Source organism: Schistocerca nitens, chromosome 12, assembly GCF_023898315.1.
Source record: "Schistocerca nitens isolate TAMUIC-IGC-003100 chromosome 12, iqSchNite1.1, whole genome shotgun sequence".
Lineage (NCBI taxonomy): Eukaryota > Metazoa > Arthropoda > Insecta > Orthoptera > Acrididae > Schistocerca > Schistocerca nitens.
In genome coordinates, this window is record NC_064625.1 from 133,255,448 (window position 1) to 133,280,124 (window position 24,677).

The 24,677-nt window shown below is 42.2% G+C and overlaps 1 protein-coding gene across 1 annotated transcript in view; it reads right to left on the bottom strand.

Moving 5' to 3' along the window:
- The window catches only part of LOC126215198 (uncharacterized), a 76,689-nt gene that overhangs the window by 35,052 nt on the left and 16,960 nt on the right, over window positions 1–24,677 (bottom strand). The window contains exon 2 of the mRNA XM_049941863.1: window positions 1,769–1,965. Coding sequence (XP_049797820.1) covers window positions 1,769–1,965 — 197 coding nt within the window. The remainder of the gene's footprint in view (window positions 1–1,768; window positions 1,966–24,677) is intronic.

Below are 24,677 nucleotides of genomic sequence, written 5' to 3' on the forward strand. Positions count from 1 at the left end.
ATTCAAGCACGCTGCTTGTAGTGTGAGCCGTATGTGGACGCCATTTTGACGCTGTACTACGACTCTGCCATCGGGAAGCACGGTTCGAAACTTCACCAGCGCACGGAACGAACATCACATCTGAAGCACAAACAATGACATTTGTCTTTGTATATTTACGGCTTTTTAAAATGATGTGGGGCATTAAACGATGCTCTTAAGGGGCTCCGGAAAGGCTCAAAATCATGAAAAGTTCAATTTTTACTTTTTTGCGTTTTCTGAATCTGCAGACTATTACCTTTTAATAGATACATAATTTATTCAATTCCGAAGACTACAACTATTTTTAAATTTTTTTGAAATGTGTTCTACATGAGCGTGACCCACTGTGGCGCTGTTAAACTGCTGTCAAATGGTGTTATTATTAACGTCCGTGTTCATCAGGTACATTTTAGTGATGTGAGATAAAGTATGTGTTGTGGCTAACCTGTGATGGTTCAATATATATCGCTGGTGTGATTGTCGATTGTTTCATGTTTATTTACTCTGTCGTTATCTCTAAAATATTCGTAATTACTTCTGTTTCTTGAGTCTCTGTTTTGTTGAAGTATAATAATGAGTAAAAGTAAAGTTATTAGAAATCCTCTGAAGGCTTTTAAGAAAAGGAGAAATGTTGGAAAGCCAAAGGTATGTGTTATTACTGTAAACAATAAAGACGATAACCAAGTGAGTGAACCTAACCTCTCAAGTACACCTGCCCATAGCAGTCAAAGTGGGAAAGAAAATACTTCACAGAAGAAGCTTGGTTCAATGAGTGAAAACTATGAATGTTTCATGGGCGAATCGGATGTGAATGAAATATTTGATATGTCGGTTCTCAAAGGAATTTTTTCAAACTGTGTAAGATGTATTCATTGTAGTGAAGTTGGTCTGGAACTCTCCATAATAAAGCACGTAGGACTTGCTAGTGAAATACAACCGAAATGTGATAAGTGTTCATACATGACCACCTTTTGGAACAGTGTTGCAGTAACTGCAACTGAAGAAAATGGTAGCAAAATCTACGAACACAACAACGAGCGATGCTTGCTTTAGACAAGGAACGCTTTCGGGCTGCAGACAGGGCTGTAAAGAGTCTAGAAATACAAGCAAGAGTAAACAGGAAGAGGAACAAGAGGAAGCTGGAGGAGGAGTTTGCAGAGGATGAAGATAATCCATCCTATGGACCTGGAATGCACTAAAAAGTTAATCCAATCTTTGTCGCTCGATTCCCAAAACTTTTATTTTCTCATACTAATTACATGTTTTCTAAGGATCTTCCAAACATATTTGTTTCAAACTTTCAGTAAATGTTACACAGTACCTTCTGCATAATTTAACACAGCCTTTTTCCAAAAAACTGTATATTTTTGAATATATAAATAAAAAATTGCAAAAAAATGTTGTGAATTTTCATTACAATTGAAAAAAAAATCATCTTTAATAACTGAACTAAAATTTTGTAAAATCCCTGTGTTAAGTTGTAGCCCATATTCCAATAAATAATCTGTAAAAAGTTCAACTTCCTACCTCAAATACTTTGTGAGGAAAGATGTAATTTATAAGCGTTATTTTAACATTGCAGGTATAGGGCGTTCCGGAGCCCCTTAAAAGATCATGAACCACAGTAAAACTCGTAAGGTTTATCATTTAGGCAACATGCATGGTTCCTTCTACCCTCTGAAAACAGATATTCAAAAGTTGGTTGAGTCTGAAATAGGATTTCTGGCCTGTGTGGGAGTGGGCTCACCTCAAAGGCGGTCTTCAAGTGTTCCTGGCCGTTGTGGGGCACATAGGCGCCGCCCTTGTTTGGAACCACCTTGGCCGGCACGAGGTCACCTGCGTGGTGAGCCCTGCCGACGTACACGGGGGCGCCGTCCTTGTCGTGCCCCGCCATCACCGCGCCATGGGGGACGTGTCCGCCCCTGCACACCTGCCAGTAGTAAGCTGCGGGACAGAGACAACACGACGTTACGTTGGATCCTTCTGCCTCAAACTTCCTGACAGACCGTATCAGCGCACACTCCGCTGCAGAGTGAAAATCTCATTCTGGAAACACCCCCCAGGCTGTGGCTAAGCCATGAATCTCAAATATCCTTCCCTGCAGGAATGCTACTTCTACAAAGTTTGCAAGAGAGCCCCTGTGAAGTTTGGAATTTAGGAGACGAGGCAGTGGCGGAAATAAAGCTGTGAGGAGGGGTCGTGAGTCGTGCTTGGGTAGCTCGGTTGGTAGAGCACTTGCCCGCGAAAAGCAAAGGTCAACTCACATCTCGGTCCAGCACACAGTTTTAATCTGCCAGGAAGTTTCACATCAGCGCACACTCTGCAGTAGAGTGAAAATTTCATTCTAGAAACATCCCCCAGGCTGTGGCTAAGCCATGTCTCCGCAATATACTTTCTTTCAGGAGTGCTAGTTCTGCAAGGTTCGCAGGAGAGCTTCTCTAAAGTTTGGAAGGTAGGAGACGAGGTAATGGCAGAAGTAAAGCTTTGAGGACGGGTCGTGAGTCGTGCTTGGGTAGTTCAGTTGGTAGAACGCTTAGCTTTGAAAGGCAAAGGTCCCGAGCTTAAGTGTCGGTCCAGGACACAATTTTAATCTGCCACGATGTTTCATATCAGCGCACACCCCACAGCAGAGTGAAAATCTCATTCTGGAAACACCCCCTCAGGCGGTGGCTAATCCATGTCTCCGAAATATCCTTTCTTCCAGGAGTGTTAGTCTTGGAAGGTTCGCAGGAGAGCTTCTGTGAAGTTTGGAAGATAGAACCAGCGGAACTGGCAGAAGTAAAGCTGTGAGGACGAGTCATGAGTTGTGTTTGGGTAGCTCAATTGGCAGAGCGTTGCCCATGAAAGCCAAAGGTCCCGATCACGACTCTCGGTCCGGCACACAATTTTAATCTGCCAGTAAGTTTCTTATCAGCGCACACTCCGCTGCAGAGTTAAAATCTCATTCTGGAAACATTGCCCAGGCTGTGGCTAATCCATGTCTCCGAAATATCCTTTCTTGCAGAAGTGCTAGTCTTGCAAGCTTCGCAGGACAGCTTCTGTGAAGTTTGGAAGGTAGAACAAGCGGAACTGGCAGAAGTAAAGCTGTGAGGACAGTTCGTGAGTCGTGCTTGGGTAGTTCAGGTGGTAGAGCCCTTGTTGGATAAAGGCAAAGGTCCCGATTTCGATTCTCGGTCCGGCACACAATTTTAATCTGCCAGGAAGTTTCTTATCCACGTACACTCCGCTGAAGAGTGAAAATTTCATTCTGGAGACCTCTCATCTTTGAGATTGTCCATATCGAAACAAGTCTCAATGACAGTGATGCGGTCGTGACAGCAGTGATTACAAAAGGTCAAAGGACGAATAAATTAGGTAAAACAGTCGGTTATGTCACTTCTCAATGAGGAACTTGAAACTTTCTGCGCGGGTCAGGACCATGTGGAGGAACTTTGGCGCCAGTTTAAAAGCATACTTGACTACTCACTGAATAGACATATACACAGCAGTACAGTTTACAATGGAAGGGAATCTCCATGGTATATGGTCACTGTAAAGACACTTCTACAGAAACAGAGATTACTGCATGATAGGTGTAAAACAAAACGCAGATCTGTGGATAGAGAGATGGTGAATGAAATACTTTAAACTTTCAAGAAATCAATGCGTGATTCCAGCGATGACTACTGTAGCAGAATATAGTCAGGTGATCTTTCACAGAACCCAAAGAAATTCTGGTCGTATGTAAAGGCACCAAAGAGTGTCCAGCCCCTAACGACTGAGATAAAAATGGTTCAAATGGCTCTGAGCACTATGGGACTTAAACATCTGAGGTCATCAGTCCCCTAGAACTACTTAAATCTAACTAACCTACTGACATCACACACATCCATGCCCGAGGCAGGATTCGAACCTGCTACCGTACCGGTCCCGCGGTTCCAGACAGAAGCGCCTAGAACCGCTCGGCCACACCTCCCGGCAGCGAATGAGACAGAAACTGTAACCGAGCGTAGCAAAGCTAATTCTGAAATGCTTAATAGCGTTTTCAAACGTTCCTTCACAAAGGACAACCCAGTACTGCTCCAATTTAATCCTCGTGCCACTGAAAATATTACTGAAACAAGTATTGGTGACAGTGGTGTTTATAAACAGCTGAAGTTGTGAAAGCTGAAGAAAGCTTCAGTACCTGATGGGATCCCTGTCAGATTCTATGCCGAATTTGCGACTGATTTAGCACCACTTCTCACTATAATTTATCGTAGATCCCTCGAACAAAAAACTGAGCCCAGTTCTTGGAAAAAAAAATCGCAGGTCACTGCCGTCTACAGCAAAGGTACTAGAAGTGAGCCACAAAACTACCATCCAACATCTTTGACATTGATTTGTTTTTGAATCATACGACATAGTCTGAGTTCAAACATAATGAGGTATCTTGAACAGAATGAATTCCTTACTGCCAACCAGCAAGGTTTTCAAAAACGTCGATCATGTGAAAATCCATCTTGCACTTTTCCCCACATGACGTATTGAAAGCCTTGGATCAAGGCAACCAGGTAGAAACACTGTTTCCTGATTTCCTAAAAGCATTTGCCTCAGTATAGCACCTACACTTATTGTCAAAAGTACCATCATATGGGATATCAATTGAAAATCGTGACTGGATTGACGTCTTTTTGGTAGGGAGGACACAGTATGTTATTTTGGATGCACAGTCGTGGTGAGATGTAGAAGCAGCTTCAAGTCTGTCCGAGGGAAGTGTGTTTGCGCCCTTGCTGTCCATACTACGAGGGCAGTTCAATAAGTAATGCAACACATTTTTTTTCTCGGCCAATTTTGGTTGAAAAAACAGGAAATTTCTTGTGGAATATTTTCAAACATTCCCGCTTCGTCTCGTATAGTTTCATTGACTTCCGACAGGTGGCAGCGCTGTACAGAGCTGTTAAAATGGCGTGTGTAACGGATGTGCGTTGCAAACAACGGGCAGTGATCGAGTTTCTTTTGGCGGAAAACCAGGGCATCTCAGATATTCATAGGCGCTTGCAGAATGTCTACGGTGATCTGGCAGTGGACAAAAGCACGGTGAGTCGTTGGGCAAAGCGTGTGTCATCATCGCTGCAAGGTCAAGCAAGACTGTCTGATCTCCCGCGTGCGGGCCGGCCGTGCACAGCTGTGACTCCTGCAATGGCGGAGCGTGCGAACACACTCGTTCGAGATGATCGACGGGTCACCATCAAACAACTCAGTGCTCAACTTGACATCTCTGTTGGTAGTGCTGTCACAATTGTTCACCAATTGGGATATTCAAAGGTTTGTTCCCGCTGGGTCCCTCGTTGTCTAACCGAAGACCATAAAGAGCAAAGGAGAACCATCTGTGTGGAATTGCTTGCTCGTCATGTGGCTGAGGGTGACAATTTCTTGTCAAAGATTGTTACAGGCGATGAAACATGGGTTCATCACTTCGAACCTGAAACAAAACGGCAATCAATGGAGTGGCGCCACACCCACTCCCCTACCAAGAAAAAGTTTAAAGCCATACCCTCAGCCGGTAAAGTCACGGTTACAGTCTTCTGGGACGCTGAAGGGGTTATTCTGTTCGATGTCCTTCCCCACGGTCAAACGATCAACTCTGAAGTGTATTGTGCTACTCTTCAGAAATTGAAGAAACGACTTCAGCGTGTTCGTAGGCACAAAAATCAGAACGAACTTCTCCTTCTTCATGACAACGCAAGACCTCACACAAGTCTTCGCACCCGAGAGGAGCTCACAAAACTTCAGTGGACTGTTCTTCCTCATGCACCGTACAGCCCCGATCTCGCACCGTCGGATTTCCATATGTTTGGCCCAATGAAGGACGCAATCCGTGGGACGCACTACGCGGATGATGCAGAAGTTATTGATGCAGTACGACGTTGGCTCCGACATCGACCAGTGGAATGGTACCGTGCAGGCATACAGGCCCTCATTTCAAGGTGGCGTAAGGCCGTAGCATTGAATGGAGATTATGTTGAAAAATAGTGTTGTGTAGCTAAAAGATTGGGGAATAACCTGGTGTATTTCAATGCTGAATAAAACAACCCTGTTTCAGGAAAAAAATGTGTTGCATTACTTATTGAACTGCCCTCGTAGATTTAGAGTCATCAGTCGCCTAGAACTTAGAACTAATTAAACCTAAGTAACCTAAGGAATACATTGAAAGCCTCTATGAGGGTGAAGATTTGTCTCATGTGATAGAAGAAGAAACAGGAGTCGATTTAGAAGAGCTGGGGGATCCAGTATTAGAATCGGAATTTAAAAGAGCTTTGGAGGACTTACGGTCAAATAAGGCAGAAGGAATAGATAACATTCCATCAGAATGTCTAAAATCATTTGGGGAAGTGGCAACAAAACGACTATTCACGTTGGTGTGTAGAATATATGAGTCTGGCGACATACCATCTGACTTTCGGAAAAGCATCATCCACACAATTCCGAAGACGGCAAGAGCTGACAAGTGCGAGAATTATCGCACAATCAGCTTAACAGCTCATGCATCGAAGCTGCTTACAAGAATAATATACAGAAGAATGGAAAAGAAAATTGAGAATGCGCTACGTGACGGTCAGTTTGGCTTTAGGAAAAGTAAAGGGATGAGAGAGGCAATTCTGACGTTACGGCTAATAATGGAAGCAAGGCTAAAGAAAAATCAAGACACTTTCATAGGATTTGTAGACCTGGAAAAAGCGTTCGACAATATAAAATGGTGCAAGCTGTTCGAGATTCTGAAAAAAGTGGGGGTAAGCTATAGGGAGAGACGGCTCATATACAATATGTACAACAACCAAGAGGGAATAATAAGAGTGGACGATCGAGAACGAAGTGCTCGTATTAAGAAGGGTGTAAGACGAGGCTGTAGCCTTTCGCCCCTACTCTTCAATCTGTACATCGAGGAAGCAATGATGGAAATAAAAGAAAGGTTCAGGAGTGGAATTAAAATACAAGGTGAAAGGATATCAATGATACGATTCGCTGATGACATTGCTATCCTGAGTGAAAGTGAAGAAGAATTAAATGATCTGCTGAATGGAATGAACAGTCTAACGAGTACACAGTATGGTTTGAGAGTAAATCGGAGAAAGACGAAGGTAATGAGAAGTAGTAGAAATGAGAACAGCGAGAAACTTAACATCGTGATTGATGGTCACGAAGTCATTGACGTTAAGGAATTCTGCTACCTAGGCAGTAAAATAACCAATGACGGACGGAGCAAGGAGGACATCAAAAGCAGACTCGCTATGGCAAAAAAGGCATTTCTGGCCAAGAGAAGTCTACTAATATCAAATACCGGCCTTAATTTGAGGAAGAAATTTCTGAGGATGTACGTCTGGAGTATAGCATTGTATGATAGTGAAAGTGCTACTCTGAGATGAAGAGGTTACCACAGGAAAGGAATTCGTGGCGGGTCGCATCAAACCAGTCAATAGACTGATGACCAAAACAAAAAACCTAAAGACATCACACACATCCATTCCCGCGGCAGGATTCGAACCTGCGACCGTAGCGGTCTCTCGGCTGCAGACTGCAGCGCCTAGAACTGCACAGCCACTCTGGGATATACAACAACCCCTTATGTATCGCTCACACAGGGGTTGCGAGGATAAGATTATAATAATTACTGCATGCACAGAGCCATTACAACAACCATTCTTCGCACACGCCATATGTGAATGGAATAGGAAGAAACCATAATAACCGGTATAGTGGGACTTATCCCCTGCATGGAAGAGTTGTTGTTGTTGTGGTCTTCAGTCCAGAGACTGGTTTGATGCATTTAATACAGAAAACAATGTCCTCCTGAGTAGTCCCCGCCCGGAGATCCGAATGGGGGACTATTTTACCTCCGGAATATTTTACCCAAGAGGACGCCATCATCATTTAACCATACAGTAAAGCTGCATGCCCTGGGTAAAAATTACGGCTTTAGTTTCCCCGTGCTTTCAGCCATTTACAGTACCAGCACAGAGAGGCCGTTTTGGTTAGTGTTATGAGGCCAGATCAGTCAGTCATCCAGACTGCTACTGAAAAGGCGGCTGCCCTTCTTCAGGGACCACACGTTTGTCTGGTCTCTCAACAGATACCCCTCTGTTTTGGTTGCACCTACGGTGCGGCTATCTGTATCGCTGAGGCACGCAAACCTGCCCACCAACAGCAAGGTCCATGGGTCATGGAGGGTATATTTATAGATGTAGATGTAGACGTACAGATGTATATTCGTCCATTTGTGAGCATCCACAGCGCAGTAATCTGCTGTCATATATGAGAGCTCCGTCCGCTCTCCCGTACCAGGGATGTTTCCTTCGTAGACAGAAGAAGCTAATCATGTGTGTACTAATTTTAGGTGCCACTGTATCAGCATCAGCTTCGACATCTGCATCTATATCCAGTACTGCATCTACATTTACAACTAGATCTACATCTACAGCAATGCCTTCATCTGAATCTACACTTACTACATCTGCATCTATGTCTAAATCTACATTTCTCATATCTAAATCTACAGTGGTTGGTCATAAGGCTTTCAGCAAGCACTGGAATTATTAAAAATACGTACCAGGGTCATTTCAAAAGTCTAGCACGCTACTCATGCGCGAGTGTTATGGTCGCGTGATCAACTTTAAATTCACGTCAGATGTGAGCGAGACTTAAGCCGTGCTGGTCGTATCGTGTTTGTTGGTACGTGTGGCACAGTTGTGAGTAATGCAGTTTTGAAACAGAAACTGAAACCGAATCAGGTGGGATTACGCATGACGACGAGTGTTGCTACATCAAAATCGAACCCCTACGTGGCAAGAATCCAAAGAAAATTCCCAATACTGTGAGAGAGGTGTGTGGGAATAATTTCGGGGATCGAAGCACACTACCTCGCTGACCTGTTCGCTTCCGTGAAGGTCGGGTAAGCACCACGAAGTGGTAGGCCATCGACTGCAACAAACAAAACCTCTCACTTTACTGTTAGTGGCATTTTGAGAGAGGATCGACGAGAAGATTATGATGAAATCGTGTTGTTGTTGTTGTGGTCTTCAGTCCTGAGACTGGTTTGATGCAGCTCTCCATGCTATTCTGTCCTGTGCAAGCTTCTCCATCACCCAGTACCTACTGCAACCTACATCCTTCTGAATGTGCTTAGTGTATTCATCTCTTGGTCTCCCTCTACGATCTGTACCCTCTACGCTGCCCTGCAATACTAAATTGGTGATCCCTTGATGCCTCAGAACATGTCCTACCAACCGGTCCCTTCTTCTAGTCAAGTTGTGCCACAAACTTCTCTTCTCCCCAATCCTATTCAACACCTCCTCATTAGTTATGTGATCTACCCATCTAATCTTCAGCATTCTTCTGTAGCACCACATTTCGAAAGCTTCTATTCTCTTCTTGTCTAAACTATTTATCGTCCATGTTTCACTTCCATACATGGCTACACTCCATACAAATACTTTCAGTAACGACTTCATGACACTTAAATCTATACTCGATTTTAACAAATTTCTCTTCTTCAGAAAAGCTTTACTTCCCATTGCCAGTATACATTTTATATCCTCTCTACTTCGACCATCATCAGTTATTTTGCCCCCCAAATAGCAAAACTCCTTTACTACTTTAAGTGTCTCATTTCCTAATCTAATTCGATCAGCATCACCCGACTTAATTCGACTACATTCCATTATCCTCGTTTTGCTTTTGTTCACGTTCATATTATACACTCCTTTCAAGACACTGTTCATTCCGTTCAACTGCTCTTCCAAGTCCTTTGCTATCTCTGACAGAATTACAATGTCATCGGCGAACCTTAAGTTTTTATTTCTTCTCCATGGATTTTAATACCTACTCCGAATTTTTCTTTTGTTTCCTTCACTGCTTGCTCAATACACAGATTGAATAACATCGGGGAGAGGCTACAACCCTATCTCACTCCCTTCCCAACCACTGCTTCCCTTTCATGCCCCTCAAGTCTTATAACTGCCATTTGGTTTCTATACAAATTGTAAATAGCCTTTCGCTCCCTGTATTTTACCCCTTCCTCCTTCAGAATTTGAAAGAGAGTATTCCAGTGCATGAGACCAAAACGTCTGTGATTTCAGTTTACAGGATCATAACGGAAAAGATAAGGTAGAGGGAAGATACTGTCAGATTGGTAAAGGGCAGAAAGCAGGTCGCAGAAGATTCGTAGAGCAATCGCTTCTGCGTTGTCGAACATAAAGAGAACAGTTTCTGAAACCCACCAGACTTTGATTTGTTTCCCAAATTGAGCTAACAGCTCTGTGGAGAATATTTTGATACGACTGCTGAAGCTTCCAGTGAGGTGGACCAAGCAATCAGAGAGGTCAACAATGAAGGTGCAATATCTGGAATTCAGAAATTACCAGAACGTTGAGAACCTGTCATAAGCAAGAATGGAGGTTATATTGAAGCCCTGCAAAGGAATTTCTAAAATAAATTATTTTTCTCAGTTCTGTCTTACAGTGCGCTGAAGTTTTGAAATCACCCTCATAAGTAACCTTTTGTTAGTCTGCAGGCACATGTCTGTCCTGGTACATACTGAATTCCTTTAGCCGCTGTGTCATGGTTCGCTGACAGAGGAGCTAAGACAAAGGAATGCAGCCACCTCCGCTTTGTCAACAGGCACACGTATAAACGTAGATATAGACCTACATCTGCATCTACATTTGCATCTACATCTGCATCTACTCTTACATCTACATCCATGTGTACATCTACATTTACCACAAATCCAACTCCATCTGCTACTGCATCTGATTCTACATCAACGTCAACAACTAGCAACGATCGTCAAAATTTTAATTGCAGCATCGGAAAATTGAAGTTATGCATTCAACTTTTTGTTTCTTTGCGAATGCACGCCTGCAGTCTTCGAACGCTCGTATTCCCTGCACCACAGCATAGCACGCTGATAAAGGATCCATCTCCACATTGTCAGCGGACTATGCTATTTTGTTGTCATTTCTCTATGGTGTCTACGGTACTGTGGTAGCTCAGTTGGTGGGGCACTTACTCGCACGGGGAAAGGTCCTGAGTTCGAGTCTCGGTCCGGAACGCAGTTTTAATCCGGCAAGAAGTATCATATCAGTGCACACTCCGCTGCACAGTGAAAATCTTATTCTGGATAGTCAGAAGTTTGTGAGGTGTACCGAAGTCTCATCCTGTACTAAACTCTTGAATGGTTGTTTGTTCGAGTAAAGGGAACAGAAGCACCTTTGTAACACTAGTCACTTTACACTGTATGTTAGGTGATCTTTGGTACTGATAACTGATATTTACTCGTCCATTCCATTCTCGTAAGGAGAAGGTGAAACGACTGTCTGTACGTCTCGGTAAAATACTAAAGACGTTCTTACCGCCAAGTTTGGTTTGAATCGTACAGTGCTCTACAACACATGTTCTGATTAGGATGGTTTGCACTCACTTTCATTTGACTATGATCTTATTTAGTCCGTTATAATGAGGAATATGACCATCAGTTTTTGCTTTAGGAAAGGTAAAGGCACCAGAGAAGTGCTCCTGAGTTTCGATTGGTAATGGAAGCAAGACTGAAGAAGAATCAAGACACGTTCATTGCTTTCGTCGACCTAAAAAAAGCGTTCGATGAAGTAAAATGTTGCAAGGTGTTGGAAATAGTGAGAAAAACATGGAGGTGAGGAAAGATGAGTTATGTACAATATGTACAAGAAGCAAGAGGGAGCAAAAGACTCGGATTAAAAAGAGTGTAAGACAGAGATGTAGTCTTTTGTTCCTACTGCTCAATATACACACCGAAGAAGAACTGACGGAAATAAAAGAAAAGTGTAAGAACGGGATTAAAATTCAAGGTGAAAGGTACCAATGATAAGACTCGCTGAAGATACTGTTATCGACAGTCAAAGTGAAGAATAATTACAGAAAGTGTTGAATGGAGTGAAAGGAGAGTAATGAGAAGCAGCAGAAACGAGAACAGCAAGGAATTTATCATCAGAATTGGCAATAACGAAGTAGACAAAGTTAAGGAATTGTGCTGCCTAGGCAGCGAAATAACGCTTGATGGACAGAGGAAGGAGGAGATAAAAAGAAGACTAAAACTGGCAAAAAGGGCATTCCTGGTCAATAGTAGACCACTAGCGTCAGACATGGGCCTTAATACGAAGAATAAATTTCTGATAATATACGTTTGGGGCACAGAACTCTATGGTAGTGAAACATGGACTGTGGGAAAACCGGAGCAGAAGAGAATCGCAGCATTTGAGATGTGGTGTTACAGAAGAATGTTAAAAATTAAGTGGACTGATAAGGTAAGAAGGTTCTGCGGAGAATCGTAGAGGAAAGGAATATAAGGAAAACAGTAACAAGAAGATGGGATGGGAAGATTGGCTATCTGTTAAGACATCCTTGGTACTAGAGGGAGCTGTAGAGAGTAAAAATCATAGAGGAAGACAGAGATTGGAATACGTCAAGCAAATAATTGAGGACGTCGGCGGTTAGTGCTACTGTGAGATGAAAAAGTTGGCACAGGAGAGGAATTTGTGGCAGGCCACATCAGACAGGCCAGAACTGAAAAAAAGAGAGAAAAAAAGGACGGAATCAGGATTCATTAAGATATTTCAAGTTTATGAATAATTTCCAGGGTTTAAGGCAGGTATAAGCAACAGATCTATAGAAAACCGACATTTGGACCTTTGGTTTCGTAGTTTCGTTTCGACTTCGCCATCGAGCAATATTTAGCAAACTTCCTAAACCCTCTCTGAAGAATATCTGATGGTCAGTAATGGGCATGCAGCATACAGTCTGAGGAATTGTTTCACATTCTCTCTCAACTATTAGTTTACCGTGTCTTCCTAACAGGAATTTGTGAAAAATTTATACTCTTCTAAAAAAAATTCTGACCTTAATTTAAGGAACATTATTCTTTCACTTTCGTCTGACGATTAACGAACTCTTAAATTGTATTCATGTGCCGCTACGTTTCTTCGACCTCTTTCATACAAGTGAGTTAATAAGAATCGCCGTGTGCCCGTACTATAATCCCATTTCTTCACAGACGTTTGGTATTACGTACGGGATTTTTACTGCTTGCTCTAGACATTCTGCTTTGTGGTCCCTAGATTTTAACAGTTTAAAAAAAGTAGTATTCTGCAGTATGCTCTCGACAACCCATTTCAAAATTATGTCGTACAGGAATACATCTGCATTTACATGACTACAGTTTACAATTAAGTGCCTGGGCGAAGGTTCATTAAACCACCTTTAAGCTAATTCTGTACCGTTCCACTCTCGAACAGTCCCCGGGAAAGACGAACACTTAAATACAGGGTGTCCCAAAAATAATGACTCGATTTTAAATAGAATTATTTATTAGGAAGAAGGGCTTATCACCAACAAATTGCATACTACACTACTGGCCATTAAAATTGCTACACCACGAAGATGACGTGCTACAGACGCGAACTTTAACCGACAGGAAGAAGATGCTCTGATATGCAAATGATTAGTTTTTCAGAGTATTCACACAAGGTTGGCGAAGGTGGCAACACCTGCAACGTGCTGACATGAGGAATGTTTCCTACCGATTTCTCATACACAAACAGCAGTTAACCGGCGTTGCCAGGTGAAACGTTGTTGTAATGCCTCGTGTGTGGAGGAGAAATGCGTACCATCACGTTTCCGATTTTCATAAAGGTCAGATTGTAGCCTATCGCGATTGCGGTTTATCGTATCGCGACAATGCTGCTCGCGTAGGTCGAGATCCAACGACTGTTAGCAGAATATGAAATCGGTGGGTTCAGGAGGGTAATACGGAACGCCGTGCTGGATCCCAACGGCCTCGTATCACTAGCAGTCGAGATGACAGGCATCTTATCCGCATGGCTGTAACGGATCGTGCTGCCACGTCGCGATCCCTGAGTCAACAGATGGGGACGCTTGTAAGACAACAACCACCTGCACGAACAGTTTGACGACGTTTGCAGCAGCATCGTCTATCAGCTCGGAGACCGTGGCTGCGGTTACCCTTGACGTTGTATCACAGACAGGAGCGCCTGCGATGGTGTACTCAACGGCGAACCTGGGTGTACGAATGGCAAAACGTCGTTTTTTCGGATGATCCAGGTTCTGTTTACAGCATCATGATGGTCGCATCCGTGTTTGGCGACATCGCGGTGAACGCACATTGGAAGCGTGTATTCGTCATCACGATAGTGGCGTATCACCCAGCGTGATGGTATGGGGTGCCATCGGTTACACGTCTCGATCACCTCTTATTCGCACTGACGGCACTTTGAAGAGTGGACGTTACATTTCAGATGTGTTCCGACCCGTGGCTCTACCCTTCATTCGATCCTTGCGAAACCCTACATTTCAGCAGGATAATGCACGACCGCATGTCGCATTTCCTGTACGGGCCTTTCTGGATACATAAAATGTTCGATTGCTGACATGGCCAGCATATTCTCCAGATCTCACACCAACTGTAAACGTCTGGTCAATGGTGGGCGAGCAACTGGCTCGTCACAATACTCGTTCGACCCCCTACATTTCAGCAGGATAATGCACGACTGCTTGTTGCAGGTCCTGTACAGGCCTTTCTGGATACAGAAAATGTTTGACTGTTGCCCTGGCCAGCACATTCTCCAGATCTGTCACCAATTGAATCACCTCGTCACAATACGCCAGTCACTATTGTTGATGAACTGTGGTACCGCATTGAAGCTGCATGGGCAGCTGTACCTGTACACGCCATCCAAGCTCTGTTTGACTCAATGCCCAGGCGTATCAAGGCCGTTATTACGGCCAGAGGTGATTGTTCTGGGCACTGATTTGTCAGGATCTATGCACCCAAATTGCGGGAAAATGTAATCACATGTCAGTTCTAGTATAATATATTTGTCCAATGAATATCCGTTTATCATCTGCATTTCTTCTTGGTGTAGCAATTTTAATTTCCAGTAGTGTACATTATTTAGAAAAGACAGAAGTTTATAAAAATCCATCATAAATGGTCAATATGTCCTCCATTGTCTGCATGGACGACATCTAGCCGATAGCCGATTTCATCCCTAACTGAGCGTAAGGTGTCTTCTGTCACTGAAGCTACATCAGCTGATATTCTGGTTTTTAGTTCACCAATGTCACGAGGTAAGGGAGGAACGTAAACACATTGTTTAACATATCTCCACAGGAAGAAATCACACGGTGTTAAGTCAGGGGACCTAGGAGGCCAAGAGTGTAAAGCCTGGCCTCTAGGTCTTGTAAGCTCTATCCAACGTTGAGGCACGTTGCCACTGAGGAAATTGCACACGATGTTGTGCCAGTGCGGTGGTGCTCCATCTTGCTGATAGAGGAAACTGTCAGAGTCAACTTGTGAGAATAACCAGTTCCGTAGCATTGCAAGATTTCAATAACACAATACGCCTTCTGATGCGCGGACGCCATATTGCGCGAGACTGGCCGCACGCTCCAGGTCAGCGCTCGTACCGATATCTAGCGGATTTTATCTGAACCTCTAGACCCTGCCGATTACATCTAGCGCTGTTTCAGTTACCTAGTGACATTTGTCTCAATATTATTACAAGTTAAAATCGGGTCATTCTTTATGGGACACCCTGTGTTTCTCTGCTAGCATTGGTGGAATGGAATGGACAGTGTCTTGAAAGGAGGGTATAAGATGAACATCAACAAAAGCAAAACGAGAATAATGGAATGTAGTCGAATTAAGTCTAGTGATGCTGAGGAATTAGATTAGGAAATGAGACACTTAAAGTAGTAAAAGAGTTTTGCTATTTGGGGAGCAAAATAACTGATGATGGTCGAAGTAGAGAGGATATAACATGTAGAATGGCAACGGCAAGGAAAGCGTTTCTGAAGAAGTAAAATTTGTTAACATCGAGTATAGATTTAAGTGTCAGGAAGTCGTTTCTGAAAGTATTTGTATGGAGTGTAGCCATGTATGGAAGTGAAACGTGGACGATAAATTGTTTAGACATGAAGAGAACAGAAGCTTTCGAAATGTGGTGCTACAGAAGAATGCTGAAGATTAGATGGGTAGATCACATAACTAATGAGGAGGTATTGAATAGGATTGGGGAAAAGAGGAGTTTGTGGCACAACTTGAGTAGAAGAAGTGATCGGTTGGTAGGACATGCTCTGAGACATCGAGGGATCACCAGTTTAGTATTGGAGGGCAGCGTGGAGGGTAAAATCGTGGAGGGAGACCAAGAGATGAATACACCAAGCAGGTTCAGAAGGATGTAGGTTGCAGTAGGTACTGGGAGATGAAGAAGCTTGCACAGGATAGAGTAGCATGGAGAGCTGCATCAAACCAGTCTCAGGACTGAAGACCACAACAACAACAACAACATGTCGGCGCCAACAAAATACGTTCCAAATCGGAAGTTCGTGACTGAAATTTCATGTTGAGAGCCTGCTGCAACGAAAAACGCCTAATCATATCCGTGGCGTTCTCTCCCCTACTTGGTGGTAAGACGAAACGAGCTACCTCTTTTGAACTTCGATGTCCCATTCAAAAACCAAGATAGCACAAAGTTTTTTTCTATTCTGGATAACGGGTTTTAACACTCTTAGCTGTCATCTTCACCTCTTGTAGTAAAACATGTTCATTTTACGCTCAAGATCATGCACAAGATGTTAAGTGGATGGAATTCGGCACATTATAAGCGTTTGTCATTGCTAAAATATTTTAATACACACAGCATATTGTCCAAGAGACCTCGTTCATGTTTGTAAAATGAACCTTTTCTACTACAACAATTAATTTTCTACTGTAACAATTAAAACAGATCGCCCTTCAATACTCTCATAACGACAAAATTCAATTCTTCGATGTCCTTCGTCAATCCTATCTGACGTGTATCCCAGACCGCACAGCAGTACTCCAAAATAGGGCGGACAATCGTAGTGCAGGCAGACTCTTTAGTTGACCTGCTGCACTTCGTAAAAGTTTTGCCAATAAATCGCAGTCTCTGGTTCGCTTTTCCACAACATTTTCCTTATTTAGATTCAACTGCCACTTTTCGCACTATATGGATAAATTGATCATCTGATGACTTCAGGAGACGGTATATAACAGCGCTATCTGCAATCACTTTAAGAGTGTGCTGAGATTGTCTCCTTGGGAAACACCAGATATTGCCTCTGTTCGCCGGCCGCGGTGGTCTCGCGGTTCTAGGCGCGCAGTCCAGACCCGCGCGACTGCTGCGGTCGCAGGTTCGAATCCTGCCTCGGGCATGGATGTGTGTGATGTCCTTAGGTTAGTTAGGTTTAAGTAGTTCTAAGTTCTAGGGGACTGATGACCACAGCTGTTAAGTCCCATAGTGCTCAGAGCCATTTGAACCATTTGAACCATTGCTTCTGTTCGATGATTTTCCATCAGTTATTACGAATTGTGACCTTTCTGAAATCACGAATCCAGCTACACAATTGAGACGATAATCCATAGGCAGGCAATTTGATTAGAAGTCGCTCGTAAGGAACAGGATAAAAGTCTTATGGCTATCTAAAAATATGAAATCAATTTGACGTCCTCTATCAAAAATGGTTCAAATGGCTCTGGGCACTATGGGACTTAACTTCTCAGGTCATCAGTCCCCTAGAACTTAGAAACTACTTAAACCTAACTAACCTAAGGACATCACACATATCCATGCCCGAGGCAGGATTCGAACCTGCGACCGTAGCGGTCACGCGGTTCCATGACGTCCTCTATCGATAGCACCCATTACGTAGTGGGAATAAAGAGCTATTTATGTTTTACAACAACGATATTTCCTGAATCAGTGTTGGCTATCTGTCAATACACCGTTTTCTTCGAGACAATTCATACCGTTTGAGCACAGCATATGTTCTAAAATTCTACTGTAAATCGAAATAGCGAATAGTAACAAATAATGATAAAATTCTATGTACTACTCGGAGCTAGTTTGACGATGGCAATTGGAGACATAACAGCCTATCGCAATAAACAAATTCAGTTGAAACAGCGGACTAGGATTCATCGCTAAGGGGCACACAAGAACGTAAATTAACAATCTTTTTATTAGTAACTGAATTTTCCGTCGGCGTCCGGTAGAACATAATAATATCAAAGAGGAAAACACCTCCTAATGTTTTGCGAAATTATATTTATTTGCTCACGAACGAGTTTTCGGCTTACAGTGAAAGCCATAAAAATCAGAGAGAGAACGCGAATAAGAAAATCGGACTGGTACAAAAACCCTGATAACGTAAGTTGACATTTTAAAGCTCGTCTCACGCTTATTACAACCGTCACTCTTCTGTAGTAACTGGGTGGATTGAGCGCACTCGCTGGCAATTTGCCGACATTTTCCATTTCTTTTATAAATAGATCACATGTGCACAGGAGGGGATAATTTTGCTGAGCAAACACATACACAAGATGAATAAAATAATTTGAATAACTGAGCAAACACGCTCACGAGATAAATTAATGATTTTAATAATTATTCATTAAACTTTAATAAACGTAAGGTACTGTATCAACATTTTCTATAACAACTCTTTTATCAAACTGAAATGAGACTTCTTTCTTAACTTCTTTGTTAACCAGATTTTTAGTATCTGCATCTCTGGTTATCTGATACTCCAGTATTATCCCATCTTTAACTTCGCTCACAGTTAACTTTATCATAGATTCACCATTCAGATTTTGCATATTCGTATTGTTTAAAGTGAAACCCTTTACATTCAACTATGGTTTTTTATCATCTTTCTCCTAATCTTTCATCTGTCTTTTCGGGTCTGTCGGAACCCAATCTGTAATCCAGTTATTTCCTAATTCATCAGTCCATTCACCCAACATACAACCTGATTCCACAGAATTTTTCCCATTGTCAATGTATACTACAGGATCAGTATCAAAATATATAACAGATTCTCCAAGTGTGTCCTACATATTATATAAACTAAGCCTTGCATTTGATGTAGTAAACGCTGCTAGAAAAATATTTGTGGATGTATTATTTTCCACGTAATAATCCTTGAAATTGTATTTCATTTAAACCACAATGCCATTAATGAACTTTATATCTATATTATGTAATCGGTCATCCAAAAGTATCTCATAAAAGTTTTGTAAATCTGTCACATACTCAGTTTTACTCATATTTTGCCTTTGTCCAAATTTTCCCTGTAATGAATTAAGACATCTTAGCAACAGCTCGTTTCCCAGGATTTTCCTTTACTCTGTCAGGATCTAAGTCAATATCCAATTTCTCTTAAACTTTTTTGATATACTCTTCATCAGTTTCGAAATTTCCAGATTTATGTTCATAAAATCTTTCATATAAATTTTAAACAACATGTTGCTTTTATCTCTAAAATCCCAAACTTCATAGACATCTAAAATTTTATATCCCATTTCTACAGCCAACTTCATCTGTTACCCAGGTACCAATAAAACTTCTCTCATCATCAGCGTGACTGCATTTATTTATTTTTTCTTCACCACATTTGACACACAAAGGAAACAACAGTTTCTCATTTCCATCGATTTGTATATGTGCTGGTAAAACATGGTGATACAATCCTCTAGGTGCCAATACTTTAGATTTTATAAAATCATACCATTTTTTACCATAATGTCTTGGTCTATATATTTTTCGTTCATGTCGCTCAGGATAATAATCATAATATCGCACAGTTGGATACAAACTACATACATCAATGTATTTTACTTTTGTGCTAACACCAGCTGCTGTAACTCTTAATTTTATCACACTTGTATGGTCACCATAAAATGCATTTCTTCGATTCAATGGTTCGACAACTTCTGATAACTTCTCCAATTTTTTAAGCTTTTTGTACTCCGGTGATTTAAGCCAATCACATTCCCACATCTCTACCAAATTGTATGCAGCATTTCCTATTTCTGCATTTCTCGTTAACGTCTTTTGATAAAGGTCATCCATTCTTTCTTTATTTTTATTGTTATTCATCTCACTTTTGAAGAATTTTTTACAACCATGCCAGAAGCAAGCATGATATTGATAATCAGTATTGCTTTCTTTATCAAATCCATGTCCTTTTGCACCAGCGATTCTTACTTCGCCACCATTAAAAGCATGCGATATATTTTTATTGTTTAAACTGTTTAACCAATCTATGGATTCATAACTATAGTTCTCTTTCTATTCTTTATCCAATACAGTAATTGTATATCCAGGTAAATATTTATATCTGTAAATAGCCATGCAAACTCCAGCAATGGTAAAATAACAGAATGGGTACATTAGCTATTTCTAGAAAATGTTTTCTCAGTTCTAAACAACCTCTTCTCAAAATATCTACATCAGAATTACAGTATTCAACAATTTCTTTCTTCATATTGAACACAAAATTTTCTTTGACTGTGGAGCTACGCCATTTGAGAAATGCTTCATAGTGTCAACACAATAATATTGAGTATCAGGAATAGGTCCTACGTAATTTTCATTTTCTTGTGTATTGAACAAAAGAGGGAAGCAGTCTTTCTTCAATTCTTTCAAATCAAAAGTCTCTGGAAAACTACTACAGTGTTCATCAGATATCATCCAGCAACATAATTCATCATTTGTATTAAATTTATATTTGTCACCACTAAAATTGTGGGCTATTACGAGATTTTGAATATGTTGAGGTTCATAACCAAGCCACATATATCTTCCAGTATAGGTACAATTCACTCTCCTCAACTCGGTGTTGAGAATGCTACATCAACATCGACTGCACCCGTACCATATTTCTATGCACCAGAAATTACATGGCGACGCCTTTGAACGACGTGTACAGTTCTGCCATTGGGCACAAGAGAAATTACGGGACGATGACAGATTTTTTGCACGCGTTCTATTTAGCGACGAAGCGTCATTCACCAACAGCGGTAATGTAAACCGGCACAATATGCACAACTGGGCAACGGAAAATCCATGATGGCTGCGACAAGTGGAACATCAGCCTCCTTGGCGGGTTAATCTACATCTACATTTGTACCCCGCAAGCCACCCAACGGTGTGTGGCGGAGGGCACTTTAAGTGCCACTGTCATTATCTCCCTTTCCTGTTCCAGTCGCGTATGGTTCGCGGGAAGAAGTACTGCCGGAAAGCCTCCGTTCGCGATCGAATCTCTCTAATTTTACATTCGTGATCTCCTCGGGAGGTATAAATAGGGGGAAACAATATATTCGATACCTCATCCAGAAACGCACCCTCTCGAAACCTGGACAGCAAGTTACACCGCGTTGCAGAGCGCCTCTCTTGCAGAGTATGCCACTTGAATTTGCTAAACGTCTCCGTAACGCTATCACGCTTACCAATAACCCCGTAACGAAACGCGCCGCTCTTCTTTGGATCTTCTCTATCTCCTGTCTCAACCCGACCTGGTACGGATCCCACACTAATGAGCAATACTCAAGTATAGGTCGAACGAGTGTTTTGTAAGCCACCTCCTTTGTTGATGGACTACATTTTCTAAGGACTCTCCCACTAAATCTCAACCTGGCACCCGCCTTACCAACAATTAATTTTGTATGATTATTCCACTTCAAATCATTTCGTACGCATACTCCCAGCACTCCCAGATATTTTACACAAGTAACTGCTACCAGCGTTTGTTGTACTCTCATATAATCATTCAACAAAGGGTCCTTCTTTCTATGTATTCGCAGTACATTGCATTTGTCTATGTTAAGGGTCAGTTGCCACTCCCTGCACCAGGTGCCTACCCGCTGCCAATCTTCTTGCATTTCGCTGCAATTTTCTAATGCTGCAACTTCTCTGTATACTACAGCATCATCCGGGAAAAGCCGCATGGAACTTCCGACACTATCTAATAGGTCATTTATATATATCGTGAAAAGCAATGGTCCCATAACACTCCCCTGTGGCACGCCAGAGGTTACTTTAACGTCTGTAGACGTCTCTCCATTGAGAACAATATGCTGTGTTCTGTTTGCTCAAAGCTCTTCAATCCAGCCACACAGCTGGTCTGATATTCCGTAGGCTCTTACTTTGTTTATCAGGCGACAGTGCGGAACTGTATCGAACGCCTTCCGGAAGTATGGTGCGGCATTATGGGAGGAAGGATAATTGGTCCCCATTTTATCGATGGCAATCTAAATGGTGCAATTTACGCTGATTTCCTACGTAACGTTCTACCGGTGTTACTACAAGATGTTTAACTGCATGACAGAATGGCGATGTACTTCCAACATGATGGATGTCCGGCACATAGCTCGCGTGTGGTTGTAGCGCTATTGAATATCATATTTCATGACAGGTGGATTGGTCGTCGAAGCACCCTACCATGGCCCGCACGTTCACCGCATCTGACGTCCCCGGATTTCTTTCTGTACGGGAAGTTGAAGGATATTTGGTATCGTGATCCACCGACAACGCCTGACAACATGCGTTAGCGCTTTGTCAATGCATGTGTGAACATTACGGAAGGCGAAGTACTCGCTGTTGAGAGAAATGTCGTTACACGTATTGCCAAATGCCTTGAGGTTGACAGACATCATTTTGAGCAGTTATTGCATTAATGTTGTATTTACAGGTAATCACGCTGTAGCAGCATGCGTTCTCAGAAATGATAAGGTCACAAAGGTACATGTATCACATTGGAACAACCGAAATAAAATTTTGTTACGTACCTACGTTCTGTATTTTAATTTAAAAACCTACATGTTATCAACTGTTCGTCTAAAATTGTGAGCCATATGTTTGTGACTATTACAGCGTCATCTATCACAAAGCGAAAAAAGTGCTCCAACTGAAACATTCATATTTCTTTACGTACTACACGAATATGTAATAAAAATGAGAGGGTTCCTATTCACAAAAACGAAGTTGATATCCGTTTGACCTATGGCAGCGCCATCTAACGGGCGAACCATAACGCCAACTGGCTTCCCCCTTCAAGCTAGACAAGTTTTGTTCTTTGTAGTTTTTTCAAATGGTTCAAATGGCTCTGAGCACTATGGGACTCAACTGCTGTGGTCATAAGTCCCCTAGAACTTAGAACTACTTAAACCTAACTAACCTAAGGACAGCACACAACACCCAGCCATCACGAGGCGGAGAAAATCCCTGACCCCGCCGGGAATCGAACCCGGGAACCCGGGCGTGGGAAGCGAGAACGTAGTTTTTTCGTTTGATGCTTATTTCGTTAGATAGTTGGCCCGGTCACGATCAATGGACCACCCTGTATATACGAAGTATATATACGAATTTTGTATTATCAAAACTCACTGTACATACTTCGACTGAAGAATGTGGCCATAATCTCGCAAAGTCACGAGTGCTAGCTGTTTGACAAATCCTATCCTATCCTCGATTCTGTACGATTTATCGCCATCGAGGCAGGTTTACGAACTGTCTGTGGGTTGGATGGCATGTTGCACCTCGAATAATGGAACAGCTCTGTTAAAAGAGGTGTGCTGAGTTGACGTACAGAAGGCAGAGGCCTGAAGCTCAGTGATCACTGAGTGGGAGATGTTCGATGGGAAATGTTTTGCACTTTTTTCTAATTTTCAGGACAACACCAAACAGCTTAAGCTGCCAGTACAATCAGATAACCAGAGATGCAGATACCAAAAATCTGGTTAATAAACAACTTATGAAAGAATCTTCTGTACAGTGTGACAAAAGAGTGGTTTTGAAAAAAATTTTATACAGTGCCTTACCTTTATTAAAGTTTAATGAATAATTATTAAAATCATTTTTTTATCTCATGGGCGTATTTGCTTAGTTATTAAAATTATTTTATTCATCTTATGTGTGTGTTTGCTCAGCAAAATTATCCTGTAGTGTACTCAAGTGATCTAAGGCGACGACCTTGCCGCAGTGGATACACCGGTTCCCGTGAGATCACCGAAGTTAAGCGCTGTCGGGCGTGGCCGGCACTTGGATGGGTGACCATCCAGCCGCCATGTGCTGTTGCCATTTTTCGGGGTGCACTCAGCCTCGTGATGCCAATTGAGGAGCTACTCGACCGAATAGTAGCGGCTCCGGTCAAAGAAAACCATCGTAACGACCGGGAGAGCGGTGTGCTGACCACACGCCCTTCCTATCCGCATCCTCCACTGAGGATGACACGGCGGTCGGATGGTCCCGATGAGCCACTTGTGGCCTGAAGACGGAGTGAGTGTACTCAAGTGATCTACTTATAAAAAAGTGGAAAATGTCGGCAAAGTGTCTGCGAGTACGCTCAATCCACCCAGTTACTACTCACTTCAGTGCGAGATCGATAGTTTCGATCGCCATGTCCCGCGAAGACGTAAATGCTATTTTCAACCCAATGAAAGCACGCCAAAAGAAAATCGGTTAGAGTTTACGAAATGCAAACCATTCACATCACGTTTTCACAATCAACGGTTTGGTCATCGATAACAAACTTATGAAACATAATAGTTTGGATGAGCTGAAAGTGTTAAATGAAAGTATTAAATAAGTTCCATCACGCACAATTTCTGGTAAACAGCTAGATGTAAAAGATCTTGAGTTGGCGTTAGGTGACGATTTTGCAGCCCACGATTCAAAAACTGATGCCGTTATTGCCGAATTCTCACACAGTTAATTCATTAAGCAAGTTTCGGAAGAGAATAATCTACAACGATGTCATTGCTACCAAACCTGATAAATAATACA